At 46.1% G+C, this 16,705-nt stretch overlaps 1 protein-coding gene across 1 annotated transcript; it reads left to right on the top strand.

The window, feature by feature from the left end:
- Positions 1-288: 288 nt before the first annotated feature.
- Positions 289-1,189, top strand: LOC127305925 (uncharacterized). The gene has a single exon (XM_051336523.2). The coding sequence runs from the start codon at positions 401-403 to the stop codon at positions 1,094-1,096; it is 696 nt and encodes a 231-aa protein (XP_051192483.1). The 5' UTR covers positions 289-400; the 3' UTR covers positions 1,097-1,189.
- Positions 1,190-16,705: the final 15,516 nt, after the last annotated feature.

Here is a 16,705-nt window from a genome sequence, read left to right as displayed (position 1 = left end):
TAAGTTTCTAAAATCTACTTCCCAATTGATATAGGAAATCCAACATAATCTTGCTAGAGCTCGAGGACATATTTGTTGGCCATGTCGGCCTGAAGATAAGCTGAGGCTACCTACTAATTGATTTGCTCTTGCAAGATAACGTGTGTGAACAGCTCAAATATGGTCATATCCAGCCGTCAGGGTACTGTGTGGATGTGCCATGTGGCTAACCATCCACTTAATTACTCTTCCGTTCCCACGACAACAACGTGCTTTAAATGCGCGTGGACATGTATAAAAGGCACGGTACCAGACAACCTGAAACATCAGAGCGAATCACTCGAACTCAATTCAGATCGCAAAACTTTCTTCGGACACCGACCTCACTCTACGTCACTGCTGACCTATACGAGCTCCCGTCATGGTGCCAAGGCTGGAGAGCGAGTTCCAGCTCCCCAACACCGAGCAGGAGAACTCCATCTTCGTCCGCGCCCTCATCTCCGTCGTGTCTGGTGACACCGCCGCCGTCGTCCCGACGCTGCACCAAAAGCCGTCGACAACACCCTTTGCTGCCCCCGCCGTTCCCGCGTGCGCCAGGTGCGGCGCGAATGGGTGCCGGGGCTGCGAGTCCGCGGCGACCACGGCCTCGAGCAGCGAGGGCGAAGAACGCTCCGCCGCGAGCTGCGTGAAGGATGGCGGCGTGCGGAAGCGGCGCGCGAGGAAGGGAGGAAAGTTCTGGGGCGTGCGGCAGCGGCCGTGGGGCAAGTGGGCGGCGGAGATCCGCGACCCGCACCGCGCCGTGCGGAAGTGGCTAGGCACCTTCGACACCGCCGCCGACGCCGCGCGCGCCTACGACGTCGCGGCGCTCGAGTTCCGCGGCCACCGTGCCAAGCTCAACTTCCCTGTCGCCGCCGCGTCTTCAACAGCGTCGGCCTCTTCTTGGGTGCATGAGCAGCCGCAGCGCTGTTCGGATAGCCATCGCGAGACCTGCTGTTCAAAGGCGTCGTCGCCGGTGCACGTATCGTGCCTGCCGGAGCAAGGAAAGCCGGTGGCGAGGGAGCATGAGATCTGGGGTGGGTTATACGAGATCATGATGATGGACGATTGCAAATTCTGATTTCTGTATCGAACGGAGCCAAGGACAAGGGCATCCATGTGAGTATGTGACTGGCAGTAGCGTGGAATTCGAACAACAGTAACCATGGGTTTATTCGTTGCTTGGCTAGAACAAGAAGGAAGGAAGCCAGACCTCCCGAGTCGCTCCCGCGAGCGGCCGGGAGGAAACCCTAGGCGCCGCCGCCGGGGGTCGCCCTCCTCTTCCCATTCCTCCCGCCGCCGCCGGAGGGCGTCGCCGGGCAAAGCCCGGGCGGCGTCGGCGGCGGCCGGGTCATCTCCTCTCGCCCGTGGAGCGCGGCGCGGGGCGTGCCTCTTCGTCGAGATCCGGCGGATGCGCGGGCTGAGGCTGGCTCGAGCGGCGGCGGCGGCGACGCCGGCTCGCGGCTCGGCGTCAAGGCGTGGAGGCAGGGGCGAGCGTAGAGTGGAGGTGCCTCCGGCGGAGGGGCGCGAGTTCCCTGGTCTGCAGCGGGAGCTCGGCATGGAGCGGCAGCGGCGCGCGCGGGCTGTTTCGGCAGCGTCGACGGCTGTTCCAGTGCAGACTCGGGCGGCGGGCACGACGACGGTCGGCGGGCGCGGCTGTCTGCGGTGAAGCGCGGCGGCCGTGCGAGGTCGTGGCGCTCTTGTTGGTGACGGCGGGCGGTGCGGGCCTCCCGGGCCCGATCTGGCCGCGCGGGCGGCACGGCGGGCTGTGCCGCGGAGGGGCCTCTCCGGCAGCGCGGGGACGGCCGGTGGTGCTGCCCAGGTCCGGGGCAGGTGCGGCGGTTTGCCGGGGCGGCGTCCCCGGGCGGCGGCGGCGGCCGTGACCAGGAGCTCTGCGCGCGCGGTGGACTACCGGCGGTGCGCCCGGCGCCGGGTGGGTGTGGCGGCCGTGGTGGAGATGGGGGTTGAGGGATGGAGGCGGTCTGACCTTGAGCACGATGCAGGATGGCGCGATATGTTCCGGGCTAACGCCTTGTCCTCGGTGGCTGGCCGGCCGGCAGCTGGCCGAGGCCGGCGATGGCGGCGGCTTCGGGCGCCGCTCCCTTCTTGAAGACATCGCCGAGGTGCTGTTTGTCATCCTGTCTGGTATGCTCCAGGGTAATCCCTAGATCCGACATGATCGGTCGATGGCGGCGCTCTTGCGTCGTCTCCCCTCTTGAGGGCATCGATTTGGAGCTGCTTAGGTCGGAGGGACCCGTGGAAGATGGTTGATGTTGGCGTCGTGGGCTGCGTGGCAACGATGACAATGGTGAGCGGATCGGAGTTGCGGTATGCCCTTCGTCACCCCTACCATGATGGTGAAGTCGGAGCTGCGAGGCGACTTGTAGCAACGATGCCACTTGTTTGGTGCGAGCGTTGGTGCAAGGCGTGCAACTTTCTCCTATGAAGATCACGGTTGGAGTCGGAGCTGCCTCCTCCTCGACGTGCTTGGGGGGTCGATTGTTTGGCATAGGCCCACTTGGGCTCCGATGTCATTTGCGGCGAAGGTCTCGGTGGTGGTTGTCTAAGGCGAAGTCGGAATCGCTGGCTCGTGGAGGAGTGACGACGATGACGCTCGATGGCATCCTCAACGATGGCTTTCTTCTCGTTGGCGTGTGTGCTTTGTGTGGGTAGCCAGGTTGGCCGAGGTGCTCAGTGTGCGTTGTTGGTTTTCGCCCGATTTTCTCCTAAAAATTGGGCACTTTCTTCTTTATCAATGAATTAAGGCAAATCTTTTGCCTTTTCTTCAAAAAAAAAAAGAACAAGAAGGAAGAAGCCACCGTTCCATTAAAAATCAGTCAAGCTGGTCAATTAGTTGCTTCCGTTCGCTTTTGACTGATTGAAGTAACTGAAACTTATACGAATACAACTGGAATTTACATCCAGTTTTCAATGTCCTACTTTGCTGGATTTAGTTTTTACTCGCTGCGCAAGTGCCCCCTTTCAAGATAGTTTTTCTTTTTTTGAATTTCAAAAGGGCGGACCAAGTCCCCACCTAAATATATTTTATTCAAAGTTGTCCATGATGCTTTTCAGCCTCTATCTTACAAGATAGGTTCAAATGAATCGGAATTTACAGGGGCAACACAAGGAGAGAGATATAGGAAAAAAAAAAAACACACAGAACAACACACACGGGCAAGGGAGACAAGGAGGTCACTCCGAGAAACCTTGGAGACAGGTGACTGATGATAAAACACATCTTTTTTTTTTTAACAAGAGAAAACACATCTGACGCAAGCACAATGATTACCAGTGCGGGAGGGACAAACCCAGCTTGATGCATCACTAGAGTAATCGAACGGCCTTGGTCAGCCGAGACTCAGCCACGACACTGCACCGTCGACTGATCGAAAGGCAACACGCATCCGATACCACACGGAGCACTGACACCACCTATGTCGAGGGTGTGGCCAAAAGGTCGGGCGCGGCCGAGACGATGCCACGACGCATGTGTGCCATCGCCCGGGGTCGAAGGGCATTGCAGAGCAGAGACACACCATAGAGCACCCTCGCATGGAGCACCCTCACCGCACATGGGGGTGGCCAGTGTATTCAAAAGACATAGCACCACCGTGGGCAAGCTCAAACCCACCTAGGTCTGATATACCCGAAGGGTGAGCTAGCTGAAAGCATGTGCGAAGACCACCCATGCATGTCGCCATAGAGCTCCGACAAGATCCCGATGCAAGAGCATCGCAACCAACACGGAGAAGCCACTGCCACTGCCACTGCCACTACTCGTCTCGCATCTTCTCCACCATTTCTTCCTTACAAGTGGTTGCTCTAGTTGTGCAAAAGGGGACGAAGATAGATGTTTACCGAAGAGAGCTTGAAGGACTGATTTGCAAAAATTAATATTGTAAGTCATAATTTCATGTAAATAGATATTAATTGTGAGATATATTGAAAAACATCATTCTACCAAGAAGAAACGTGAACACAAATATCTAGTAACATTAAATCCATTTATACTCTTCGGTCAAAATCGTCATGGATTCTTATTAATTTTGCCTAGAAACATTCAAAGTATCATACCTAGACTCTCCTAAACATACGTCAATACAGCCAATGGTCAAAATCGTCATGGATTCTTGTTAATTTTGCCTAAGCAAGCCAAAAAAAAAAAATCTGGATAGCGTGTCTGAATAGCACAATCTCATCATCACCATCAAATATTTGAGTTTCTGACAAAGTGTCCTACAATATTTGACTTGCTTAGCGAAGTGTGGATCTCACTATGGTGTTCCAACTGTCACTGGATTTTGTTTAATACATTTCACCAGATTAGAAATCTATCATCCTGAAAAATGTCCACAAGTTTGAGATTTTGTAAATCTCTCAAGTCAGGTCCACCTTTCAAGACGAGTTCTTCCGCTTACTAGAACCACATAAACTTGATGAAATATATCACTACACATAATTTAGTGAGTAAATGACACTTCACGAATATTTGCCTAGTTGCAAGATCTATATTCACTTCACTCTTCTTCATTTCTTCTTCATGTTTCTTCTTTTTGTTGATTGTTAAATTCAAATCTTCCAAAATAATAATTTTTTTCCTTGTGGATAGTACTTCCACTCTGCTTTCAAATTCCGAATAATGCATCCACACATCAAGTCATAGAAATTTTGCTTGTTGCAAAAAATCCAAATCGAGCAAATCCTATAATAGTGTACATCGTTGGATTTGGAGGTATTGTTTCCGCCGTCGTCGAAAGGTTCACTATCCTTGTTTGTGCCCCATGACACCAAGGTTGGACGAGATGGAGTCGTGAGTGGCGGCAGATCAAGCAGAAGCTGCCATGGAAAAGCTGCCATGATGAGGGTGCCTTGCAGTGGAGTTGAGAGGCTCCTCCGGGCCTCAGAGTCAGGCAAGGCAAATCCTGGGCAATGAAATCGGCGATGAACAAACGACAACCATGTTTGATCTGTGTTGGCAGGGGAAGGCGTGGGAGGTCACGGAGATGCCGACCCTGAGACGGTGATACACTCCACCGTCGATTGTGATGGTCTTGGCGGCAGGGATGGGATTTCGACGATGGTGGCAGCGTTGGAAGAGAAGAGTTTGAGGAGAGAAAGTGTCTGGGGAGCAGCGTTGGAGATTATGTAGGTGTCTCTGAAAATGAGGCTTGGGCGAAAAGTGCTAATGGCACACGAGCTTCAGTGATCCCGCCGGGTGGAGAGGCTCCCAGCCGTTCGTTATGGTCGTCTGGCCATCCACCTGTCCGTACCTTCCGACTTACTCATTCAGTTTGTCTACCGTATATGGTGTTGTATATCCGCTTCGGATTTGTATTCACTGCCATGCACATTTATTGAGTTCCACATGCAATGGCATTGTGCCGACACCAATCCACGAGCTGTGTTACTGTGTTGCCTGCACGTGCCAGAGAATAGGTGTGCCGTTGCACAGTGAAGTGAACGATGCTATATTTACCCCAACACGCGTCGTCTAGGTCACTCCAATCCAATCGCACTGTTTCTCTTCCTCCTCTCTTTTAGCCACTGCCTTCTCTGGATTAATCACAAGTTCTTTTGGTTTTTCTGCAAACGCTTTTATTGAAATTTGTATTGCAGTTGTCCTGGTCCAGTGACTTTTGCTGGCGGTGCATTTCCAATGTGAACCCTAAAATAGAAAGAACAATAATTTGTTATCCAACTTAATACAATTTACATAAACTAATAAATGTCTAATTCAGTGCGTGTGTTTAGTGTGCGCACTGTTTTTTCTCCATGGATACATTGCTATGATAAAATAAAATATGCATTTGTTTTCCCAAGGATTCATTGCATGCATATATAATTTATCATATTAATATTGCCATGGAAAATGTAAATTAGATCAAGCAATTGTTGATTACAAAACATAATTTATTTTAATAATACCATTACTTATTAAGAAGAGTTACCTATTTTAAATATAATCATCAGCAAGAATGAAACTGCCTAGTTTTCTTCAGTACTGACGCAGGTAATTTTTTTTCATCTAAATGAAAGCACCAATAAAATAATGCTAAACAGACAATGGATGGAGAAATGAATTTTTACTTAATACAATATAAGCCGTTTTTTGGAACAGCTACATGCAGAAAAATTTCTCCCACAAACTCCTATACCCATATAAATATCAGTAACAACTCTACTTCAGTATTGTTGTTATTCTAGTGATGTCTTCTGGAAAATTGGTCGAAACCCAGGCGTTTTTAGGTCAAGGGCTTTAAGTAGTCCACAGGGGAGCGCCTGGTGACATAGGCATCCCCAATGGGCCTGCCAAAGATGGTACCCGGTGTTTATGGAAGGCCCACAAGTCGAAGTTCATGAAGCTCGGAAGCTCAATTAATATTAAGGAAGGATAGAGTTGTATTAGGAAATATAGAGATGTGTAATCTCACGGGTTGAACTCAGAGAGTCTCCAGGAATATGTAATCTTATGTAACACGAAACCCTCGGCTCCACCTCCTATATAAGGGGGGTCGAGGGACAAAGAGAGGATCGAATCCATTGTCAACAGAATCCTAGTTTCTTATTCGTCGAGTACTTTTCGGCTGAAACCTTCGAGATCTACTTGCCCTCTACTTCCAACTAAACCCTAGTCTACAATACGTAGGCATTGATAAGATAATCCCTTGTCAATTGGCGTCGTCTGTGGGAATTAGAGGCGACAAGGAGCTGAACTCGATGGGACGTTCAAAATCATCGACTTCTTCGACAGCAAGCAACGCGATGGACAGAGGTAAATAGATCGAAACTGGTCTAGTCGATTTTGTTCCTAGCCCGCCCTCCCGTTTGGATGCATATGCGTATCTGGAGGAGCCTATGGAGATGACGTTCGGCAAGTTCCACGTCCGCGTCGAAAAAGAAGGATCGTATCGTCTCGAAATTCCGATCTCGTCGGGATTATCGGAGATTGATTCCGATTTTTTGGATTCCACACCATCGACTGAGACAGGCGACGAGGAGATCTCACCGCCACGCTTCATCAACACTACGGAAAGTGAAAAACTCGCCAAGATCTTCAGCGACATGTCCTTCGAGTCATCTGCGGACTCCGATATAAGTGATGACTCGGGCAACACCGACAGCTTCAACTTCATCGACAGATCCATTATCGTCGGCGAGGTCTTCACCGATCTATATGACGGTGTCACCAATCCCGACAAAGTTCAAAATCCAAAATATCATCAGATCTATGCAATTGGAGAACCAAGTCGCCCACAAGAGGAGACATCAGAGAACTTCGACGATGCGGGAAATCCGTATGTCGATCCCACAGATCTCACGCGAGGTTTGGGAACAAAATATATTGGACCTGGAACACGAGAGATGGTGCAATTTCCGTAGGCAGTGTGGGACCAAGTTGCAAGAGCTATCAATGGTGCAGAGCCAATGACCATAACAGCAACACCTGAGAGTTACAAGCATACCAATATAGACTTGCACGCACTAGGCGAGAGCTCGAGAAACAGAAAATCGAGCTGGATAGGAGGCAAGAAGCGGCTTCTGCGTCAAGCAGGCGAAGGGCGGATTTGAGTCGACAATCTGGCACTTCGGGAGATAGTCACAGAGCAGCTCGAAATAGAGCGAGATCTCGACTGCAAAATATACCTGAGACAGATAGGGAGAATTTGGTTCAAAACCTCGACATGTCCTTTATGTCGATCGACACAAGGGGAAATATTATTCCCAAAACACCATAAGTTGGATACATGGCGATGCAAGCCTTCATCCTCGTTTCCAGGCCACCTCCCGGAGATCCAAGAGAAGCGTTGTATAATATGGCCATGGCAGGAGTTGGAGCCATGGGAACGGCGTTTGCGAATTCACCTCCCGAAGGATCAGCAAGGAAAAATAGTCCACGACCTAATGCAGCAGCACCAGGTCCCGAGAGAGCAAGTGGAGCAAGAGACGCAGCAACTCAAGCACGGGTAGATAGAGCGCGACAAAATATAAGGGAACATCGGCATTCCCCAGAAATAGACGAAGAGGATATGTGTGGGTTACCGTGCTTTACAAGGCGGGTCAGGAAAACTCGAGTTCCTTCAGGGTTTAAGTTACCCGATAATTTCAAAAAATTCGATGGCCTGCAAGATCCTGAGGACTGGTTAGTTGATTACCTCGAGACAGTAAAGCTGATAGGCGGAACCAGAGCAACAGCCATGCAAAGTGTCCAAGTGCACTTGAGCGGAGCCGCACGATCGTGGATAAAGAAGTTACCTCCAGGGTCTATCGACAGTTGGGACAACTTCCAGGATATCTTTGTGAAGAATTTTCGATCCACATGTAAAAAACCTGCATCATTAGAGGAGTGCGGTGACCCAGCATACCACTGCATGTTGTAGTATACAAGTCGTTGATATGATCTTTGCGAAGGGACTTCTTCACAATTTGCCATATCCCTCAGAGTGGTACAACAGAAACATTGCAGGTCATAACACTCCATACTTTATTACAAACATTGTCTTAACAAGTTGGTATTCTCACAGGTCCTATGAGAACACCCTAAGATACTACTTAAGTACGATTACAACTCATAACAAATCTAAAGAGCTCAACAACTTATTTAGGTAAGTTCTACGTTGCTCGGCTCTATGATGCTAAGGTATGTCACTACTCCTCCACCTCCGTGTCATCTGGTCCGTAGACTATCCCATAGTCTACGCCTTCCACTCCGCCGGTAAGATCAGGTTCTTCGTAGACCAGCTCGTAGCTTCCTTCTGGTGCTCCATCGTTGATAGCCTCCACTTCCGGATCACAGTCTAGCAAGGGTGTCGAAAGAAAGTGAGTACAGAGGTACTCAGCAAGTTCTAAAAGAGTAAAAAGGTGTTTGATGCACTAGCTACGACCATTGATCAGGAAATCGCAGGTCAATGCATGTTTTTGAAATCATTTCTTCAAAAGGTTGCTTTTATTATGAAAACTATGCCCGTCAGTCTTCACATGTTGACTAGAACTTCATGGAGTTCCTTTCCTGCCGCGTTCAGCTTCCTTCCCGAACAAGGAGTGACAGCCACAATTTGATACACTCTGCAGAGGTGCGTTACTTTTCCCACAAGAGATCTCACCCTTTTTGCCATCCGCAGGGACTTGCCCCCGTTCACACTTCCTTTGGTGTGAGGCCAGGTATAAAGATCCAAGCCCACACCGCCTTCTCCGCGACTGCAAACCCACCCTTTTGTCCACCCGCACACCTCCAGAGACTTCCCCGATAATACGGCTTTACTCATGGTGTACTTTGGACAATCCTTCATAGATCGTAGAGCCATCATCACTAATGGATGGGGATTTAAAAGGCTATCCCAACCTACGGCAGTGCCTCCAACACCCCGCCGGCTCTACCAATCCGTTGGCGTGCAGAAGGGAAAAGATACGACTGGCTTCCCCAGAGCCATTATAGATCTCATGGTCAACGCGATTTGTACGGCGCTAGAATCACTGGACGGCATTGGTAATTAATCCTAGGGTGATATAACCCATTGCAATGGAACCTCCACCATATCAACACATACCATGGTTCCATTGCCAGCCACATAGTCATATTCATAGTTGTAAAGTAACATTTCATTTGCGATGCAGGAATGATAAGTATATAGATTTGCATTAAAGTAGTATAAAATACTCAAGTTGACATGAGCAAGGGTGAACTTGCCTGTGGACTGCGAGATAGTGCAGTTCAATGCAGTTGATGGAACCTGGACCTCGGGTTCTGTAAGAAGCATCATTATCCGGTAAGGACAATGTTATAAAATCCAAATAATGCAATTATGGATGTATTATTTTATGTTGAATCCCTTTACCCCAATGAGTTATTACAATTTAGAGTTGTATTTAAGATTTATGTCTTTGACGGTAATTTACAATTGATTTAAAAGGATTAATCATTGTAATTCACACAAAGTACAACAATTCAAAGTAAAACTATTTACTTGGTGATTCCTTTAATCATTCCAAAAATAATTGAAAATTATTGAGTTACCTCTATAGTTTTTGGAAAATAAAAGGAATATAGTATTTTTCTGAGAAAATACCCTTTTTCAGAAGAAATGACTTGGAATAGTAGAATTTCATTTTGAAATGTTTGAAAATAAGTATTTGAACTTATTTGAGATTTTTCCTTGAATTTTAAATACAAGGAAATAATAATTTTAAATTCCAAGTTATTATTTAAATTCTGAAAATTCATAATTTTGAATTTGTTTCATAAATTCCATTTCATATTTTATTCTTGTTAAGATTTATTTTTTATTCATTAACCCAATTTTTATTGGATTTTTAGAGTTGTTTTTGATTTATTAAAATTTGGTAAAGTTTTGGTCTTTTATTAAATGTAAAAAGACCAAAATACCCCCCTGGACCCATATTGGGCCCAGCCCAATAACTTAAACCCAGGGACGGCCCAATAAGGCTGGTCCCCTTTTGGGTTCGGTGGCGCCGAAGCGGCCCACCTCACTCTCCTCACTCGGCCCTCTCACTCGCTCGCTTAACCCTAACCTCTGGCGACTCCCGTGGCGATGGCGTCGCCGCCATGGCCGCCGCCTCGCTCCGGCCATTGCCGTGCTCCTCCGCCGTAGCCACCTACCGATCCTGAACCGCCGCATGCAGATCTATCAATCTGTCCGCGCAGTTTTTCCCTTCTCGTCCTCTCCTGGCGAATCGCCTCCGATCTGGATCTCGTGGAGAATCGCCTCGACGAACTCCGGCGAGATCTCGTCCTCGCCGACGATGGGTACGCGCCTGGGGTTGACCTGGCGCGGGTGCTGCTTGCAGTACTCGTGCCGTCGCCTCAGGTGCTTGCTACGGTGGTGGTGGTTCGTGTCTGGGTTCGCCGGCGTAACGTCGGCGCCTACCCTGGACTTGCAGCTGTTAGGGCCGTGCGAGCACTGCCTCGCCATGCCCTAGCCTCTGCTTCCAGGCGCAAGTAAGTGTTGCATCTCCTCTTCTCTTTTGTGCACCTCCCCTCGTTACTGTTCTTCTTCCTCCTCATGCTCTGCTGCTCTCTGGTGATCCTGTGATCACACAGAGCCATGCTATTCCTATGCAATTTGCCTGTGCTTCGGTTAATTGCAAGCTCATGGCCCAATTACCATTTACTGGTACTGGCACATGCTGCTTTGCTTGCTATTCATGTTGTGCTTGCTTCACTGCTGCTCCTAGCATGCTCTACACTTGCCATGCTCTGTTGTACTTGCTCAAAAGCTAACTATGCCATGCTATGCTTGGTTATGACTTGCTTATGCTTACTGGTCTATCATGCTTGCTTGTCTAGGTGTACTTGTGTTGCATCTGTGACACTTGTGTGTGTGCCAGTGGTGCCTGTGATATGCTTCAGTGCTACCTCTGCAAGCCAATGATCCATTGGATCATTCCTTGCTTGTTGGCTAACCTCCCTGTGTAGCTTGGCTTGCTATAATTGACCCATTTGATCAATTGATTGTCAGTGATAGCTTACTGGCTAATACTGTGGCTAAATGATTCAATTATCTTTGTGATGCTGATGCTCAAGCATCCTTTGTCTTTGTTACCTACTTGTCTTTGTTTCTCATCTTAGCTACCTAGACTTGCTCTAGTGGCTATAGATTAACTGTGTTGCTCAACAGTGTGCTACTGTCAGTGTTTAGCATGGATCTGTGATAAATTCATGCTTGTATTAATTAGATTATGATGAACTGCTTATGCAGTGATGATTTCAATGACTTGCTTGAATATGAATTTGCTGTTCATGATTCTTTTGCAAGCAATTAGAGTCTGAATCCATTTCTGGATAGTGATGTGATCTATTTGGCTTTCTCTTAATTGGTGCTAAGTGTGATGTGACCTCAGTAGCCTTGCTACTGACTGGTTGCTCACATGGTTGGTTGGATCTTGTTGGCTACTCATCTTTGCTTGCATATTTGGGAATCATAATAAATATGAATGCCAATATGCTTGCCTGTGAAGAAATCTAGGGTTTCTGATGGTTGTATGCTTAGGGTTTACTGTGTAGTCTTAGCTGCTAATCTTTGCCATCTACTGGTGCTATCTATGCATCAAATCTGGCTAGTGTGTGCATCTGTGCATATGTGCTAGTTTCTGTGTATAAGATCTGTACCTAGATGCTTTTTATTTTAGTGGCTTCTGGACTGGCAGTAATCCTTGGTGAAAACCAAGTGATGATCTACCCATATGAGCATCTGCTCATCCCATGCTTATTTCATGCATATGATGGATTAGATCCCTTGGATCTTTTCCAGGAACTAGGTATACCTTGTTCCAGCTCCTAGAAAGAAATGTTTTGGTGATGCAGACTTGAGTTTGTGTCACAGCCCTTCACCTCCAGGTCTTGGATGATCTTCTCAGGTCACCATGATTTCTGGTGGTTAAGTGGGTGTATGTGTTGGTTCTGTTCTTGCTCAAGAACTGGATGAACTGAGCTTGTTCTTGCTTCACCCTTACCTGGTGAATCCTTATCTGGTCGACTGGTCACTGTTTCTAGGGTTTGTGCCCCTTTTATATGAACCCTGCTTCTATCCTTGCATTGACACACAGGCCTGGCTTGCTTGGTGACTATTCTGTTGCATGGCCTTGCTGTTGCTGCCCAGCACACTTGAGCTGTGTGCTCTCATATGCTGAAACTTGAGCCCCTGGTGTGTGCTCAGGTTTGGTCTGCTGCTGCCCTTATCTTGTGCTGTCCATGGTTTTGGACAAGCACAAGTGTGCATGACACTTGGTTCTGTCCAAACTGAATTCTTTGACTAACACTAACATTCTGGCTAGTGTTGGTTCTTTGTTTTGCAGGTTTTGAAGATGGACATGGCCAGAAGATATTCTCCAAGTCACATAGTCTAGGTTTTAGTTTAGGAGCAATATTGTAATCTTTATTTTCATTTCTGTTTATTATTCATCAATTCTTGTATCAAGAATATTGTAAAGACAATGTAATCTGTGTTGTGATATCAATAAAGCCCAAGTTTTTGTTTATGAGCTTTTGCTTTATGTAATATTTATATTCTGAATTAAATGTTATATTTATTATTCACTTTGTAATTCAAAGTTATTTGATTTCATAAGTTGTGTTTAAATTATGTATTCAATATTTATATTGTTCAATGCTTATTGTTAAATGTATTAACACTTGTCAAATGAAATCAATTCCCCAAATCAACAAGATACAAAATAGATCATGTCGAAATTTCCCTAACTCAAGTTGCCTAACCCTAAGTGCAAAATGAGAGAGAACCTCGATCCCTCTTAGGTTTAGTTGCAATAAGGCGCGAAAATTTTCCCCGTTTTGCGATGAAATGCACATCCCATTTCTAAATCTACCCTTCGTTGTTCCTATGTTCTGGGTTATTACAGCCTCTCCCCCTTAACAGAAACTTCGTCCCGAAGTTAAGATTGGTACCTGAACATCTCGGGGTAAGACTTCCTTAATTCTTCTTCCGTCTCCCAAGTTGCTTCTCGCTCAGGATGATGTTGCCATTGCACTTTACAGTATTTGATTGCCTTGTTTCTTAACTTCTTCCACTGTACTTCTAAGATCTTTTCCGGTCTTTCCACATAAGTTAGGTCAGATTGCAATTCTATTTCTTCATATGTGATGGGATCATCCGGTGCCTTCAAACACCTCCTGAGTTGTGATACATGAAATACATTATGAACTTGACTTAGTTGTGCCGGTAACTCCAACTCAAAAGCTGTTCCTCGATTCTGACTGATTATCTTAAATGGTCCAATATATCGAGGGCTTAACTTTCCTTTCACTCCGAACCTCTTAAGTCCTTTCATTGGGCTAACCTTCAGATAGACCATGTCTCCCACTTTCGGTTCCCAATCTCTTCTCTTTAAGTCAGCGTAACTCTTCTGACGACTCTGAGCTATTTTGAGTCTATCCCGGATCACCTCGATGACGTCTTGTCTCTCCTTGATGTAGTCCGATGTAAACTCCTTGTTTTCTCCGGTTTCAAACCAACAAATTGGTGATCTACACTTCCTTCCGTACAATGCTTCGTACGGTGCCATCTGGATGCTACTCTGATAACTATTGTTATATGAGAACTCTGCTAGAGGTAAATGATCCTCCCATGAGCCTCCAAAGTTCAGAGCACAAGCTCTAAGCATGTCCTCAAGTATCTGATTGGTTCTTTCGGTTTGTCCTCCGGTTTGTGGATGGTATGCTGTACTGAAATCCAACTTGGATCCCAAAGATTCTTGTAGTTGTTTCCAGAATGCTGATGTGAAAATTGAACCTCTATCTGAGACTATCTTCTTTGGTACTCCATGCTTACTCACAATTTCCTTCACATATATATCCACAAGCTTTTCTGCAGTATCCTTTGTGTTTACGGCTATGAAATGAGCACTCTTGGTAAGTCTATCTACTATTACCCATATCATATCCTTCTTCTTACTAGTCGTTGGTAAACCAGTAACAAAATCCATTCCTATTTCATCCCACTTCCATTCCGGTATCTCTAGTGGTTTGAGTAATCCCGCAGGACTCTGATGCTCTGCCTTCACTCGTTGACATGTATGACATTCCGAGACATATTGTGCTATTTCTCTTTTCATGTTGTTCCACCATAACATCTCCTTCAAATCCATATACATCTTAGTACTTCCCGGATGTATTGAGTAAGGGGTTTCATGTGCTTCCTTTAATATGTTTGACTTTACTTCTGGATCATCTGGTACACAGATCCTTTTCTGGAAGTATAATGAATCAAAATCCCCTAGATGGAATTCCGATGGTCTTCCTTCGCCAACCCTCTTGATTTCCTCTTGGATGAACAAATCATCCGCTTGCTTTTGGATAATCTCATATTTCAAGTCTGAGTACATCTCATCCATAATCCTCATGGTTGCTATACTTCCTTTGACGTCACCTTGAATAAACAAAATCTGAGCATCTTCTAACTCTTTCCGAAGTTCCTTTGGAATCTCCCATTCCGTAGGTTGATTCTCCGTACTCTTCCTACTTAGGGCATCTGCTACTACATTAGCCTTGCCTGGTGTATAGTTGATCTTAAGATCGTAATCCTTAATCAACTCTAACCATCTCTTCTGTCTCATGTTTAATTCTTTCTGAGTGAAGAAGTATTTCAAACTTTTGTGATCGGTGTATAACTCACACTTGGATCCATATAGAAATTGTCTCCAACTCTTCAAAGCATACACAACTGCCGCTAACTCGAGATCATGTACGGGGTAGTTGTGTTCATGTGGTTTCAACTGTCTTGATCCATAAGCTATTACCTTCCGATCTTGCATAAGAACACATCCAAGTCCATTCTTGGAAGCATCACAATACACCGTGTAATCCTTTCCAGGTTCAGGAACTGCTAACACCGGTGCTGTGGTTAACTTATCTTTGAGTGTTTGGAAGCTGGCTTCACACTCATCAGTCCACACAAATGGAGTATTTTTCTTGAGTAACTTGGTCATTGGTCCTGCAATCTTCGAGAATCCCTCTATGAATCTCCGATAATAGCCTGCCATACCAAGAAATCCTCGTATCTCCTTAGCATTTTTAGGTGATTTCCATTCCAATACGGACTGAACCTTGCTTGGATTCACCGCTATGCCTTCTTTGGTTATAACATGTCCAAGAAATTCAACACTATCTAACCAAAATTTGCACTTGCTAAACTTCGCATATAGCTGATGTTCCCTCAAAATTTGCAGAACTATCTTCAAATGCTTGGCATGTTCTTCTTTATCTTTGGAATAGATTAAAATATCATCTATGAACACTATCACAAACTTGTCCAAGTACTTCATGAATATCTTGTTCATCAAATTCATGAAAATTGCTGGTGCATTTGTTTGTCCAAATGGTACAACCAAGTATTCATGGTGTCCATACCTTGATACAAATGCTGTTTTTGGTACATCCTCCTTCTTGATCTTGATTTGATGGTATCCTGACCTTAAATCTATCTTCGAGAATACTCCTGCTCCTTGAACTTGATCAAAGAGGTCTTGAATTCTAGGTAAAGGGTACTTGTTCTTGATAGTGACATTGTTCAAATTTCTGTAATCTCCACACATCCTCTTTCCTCCATCTCTTTTATCCACAAATATAACTGGTGTACCCCATGGTGACACACTTTCTTGAATAAATCCCTTCTGTTCCAGTTCATCTATCTGAGCTTTCAGTTCCACTAACTCCTTTGGCCCCATCTTATATGGTGGTTGTGCTATTGGTGCTGTGCCTGGAATCAGATCGATTGTGAATTCTATCTCTCTATCGGGTGGCATTCCCGGTAGTTCCTTAGGAAATACATCCTTAAACTCATTCACTACAGGAATATCTTCAATTCTCACTTCCTTCAGGCTATTTAATTCCAATCCGATCTCCAACTCGCTGTACTTATCTCCTTGGAACACTATTCGACCTCCGATGGAGTTGCGAAGTGATACTGTTTTGTCTCCACAGTTAATCACCGCTCCATTTTCTGTCAACCAATCCATCCCTAGGATGACTGATATGTCCTTCATGGGTATGATGAATAGGTCCGCGAAATACACACAGTCACATATGGTTAGGACTTGTGCTTCTTTCACGTGGGTTACTAAGATCGTCCCCCCCGCGGATAGAACAGTTATAGGGGTTTCTAACTTAGAACATCTAAGCCCGAACTTTTCCACAAACTCCAATGCAAGAAATGATGTG

Source organism: Lolium perenne, chromosome 6 (assembly GCF_019359855.2).
Source record: "Lolium perenne isolate Kyuss_39 chromosome 6, Kyuss_2.0, whole genome shotgun sequence".
NCBI lineage: Eukaryota > Viridiplantae > Streptophyta > Magnoliopsida > Poales > Poaceae > Lolium > Lolium perenne.
This window is presented reverse-complemented; position numbering and strand designations above follow the sequence as displayed.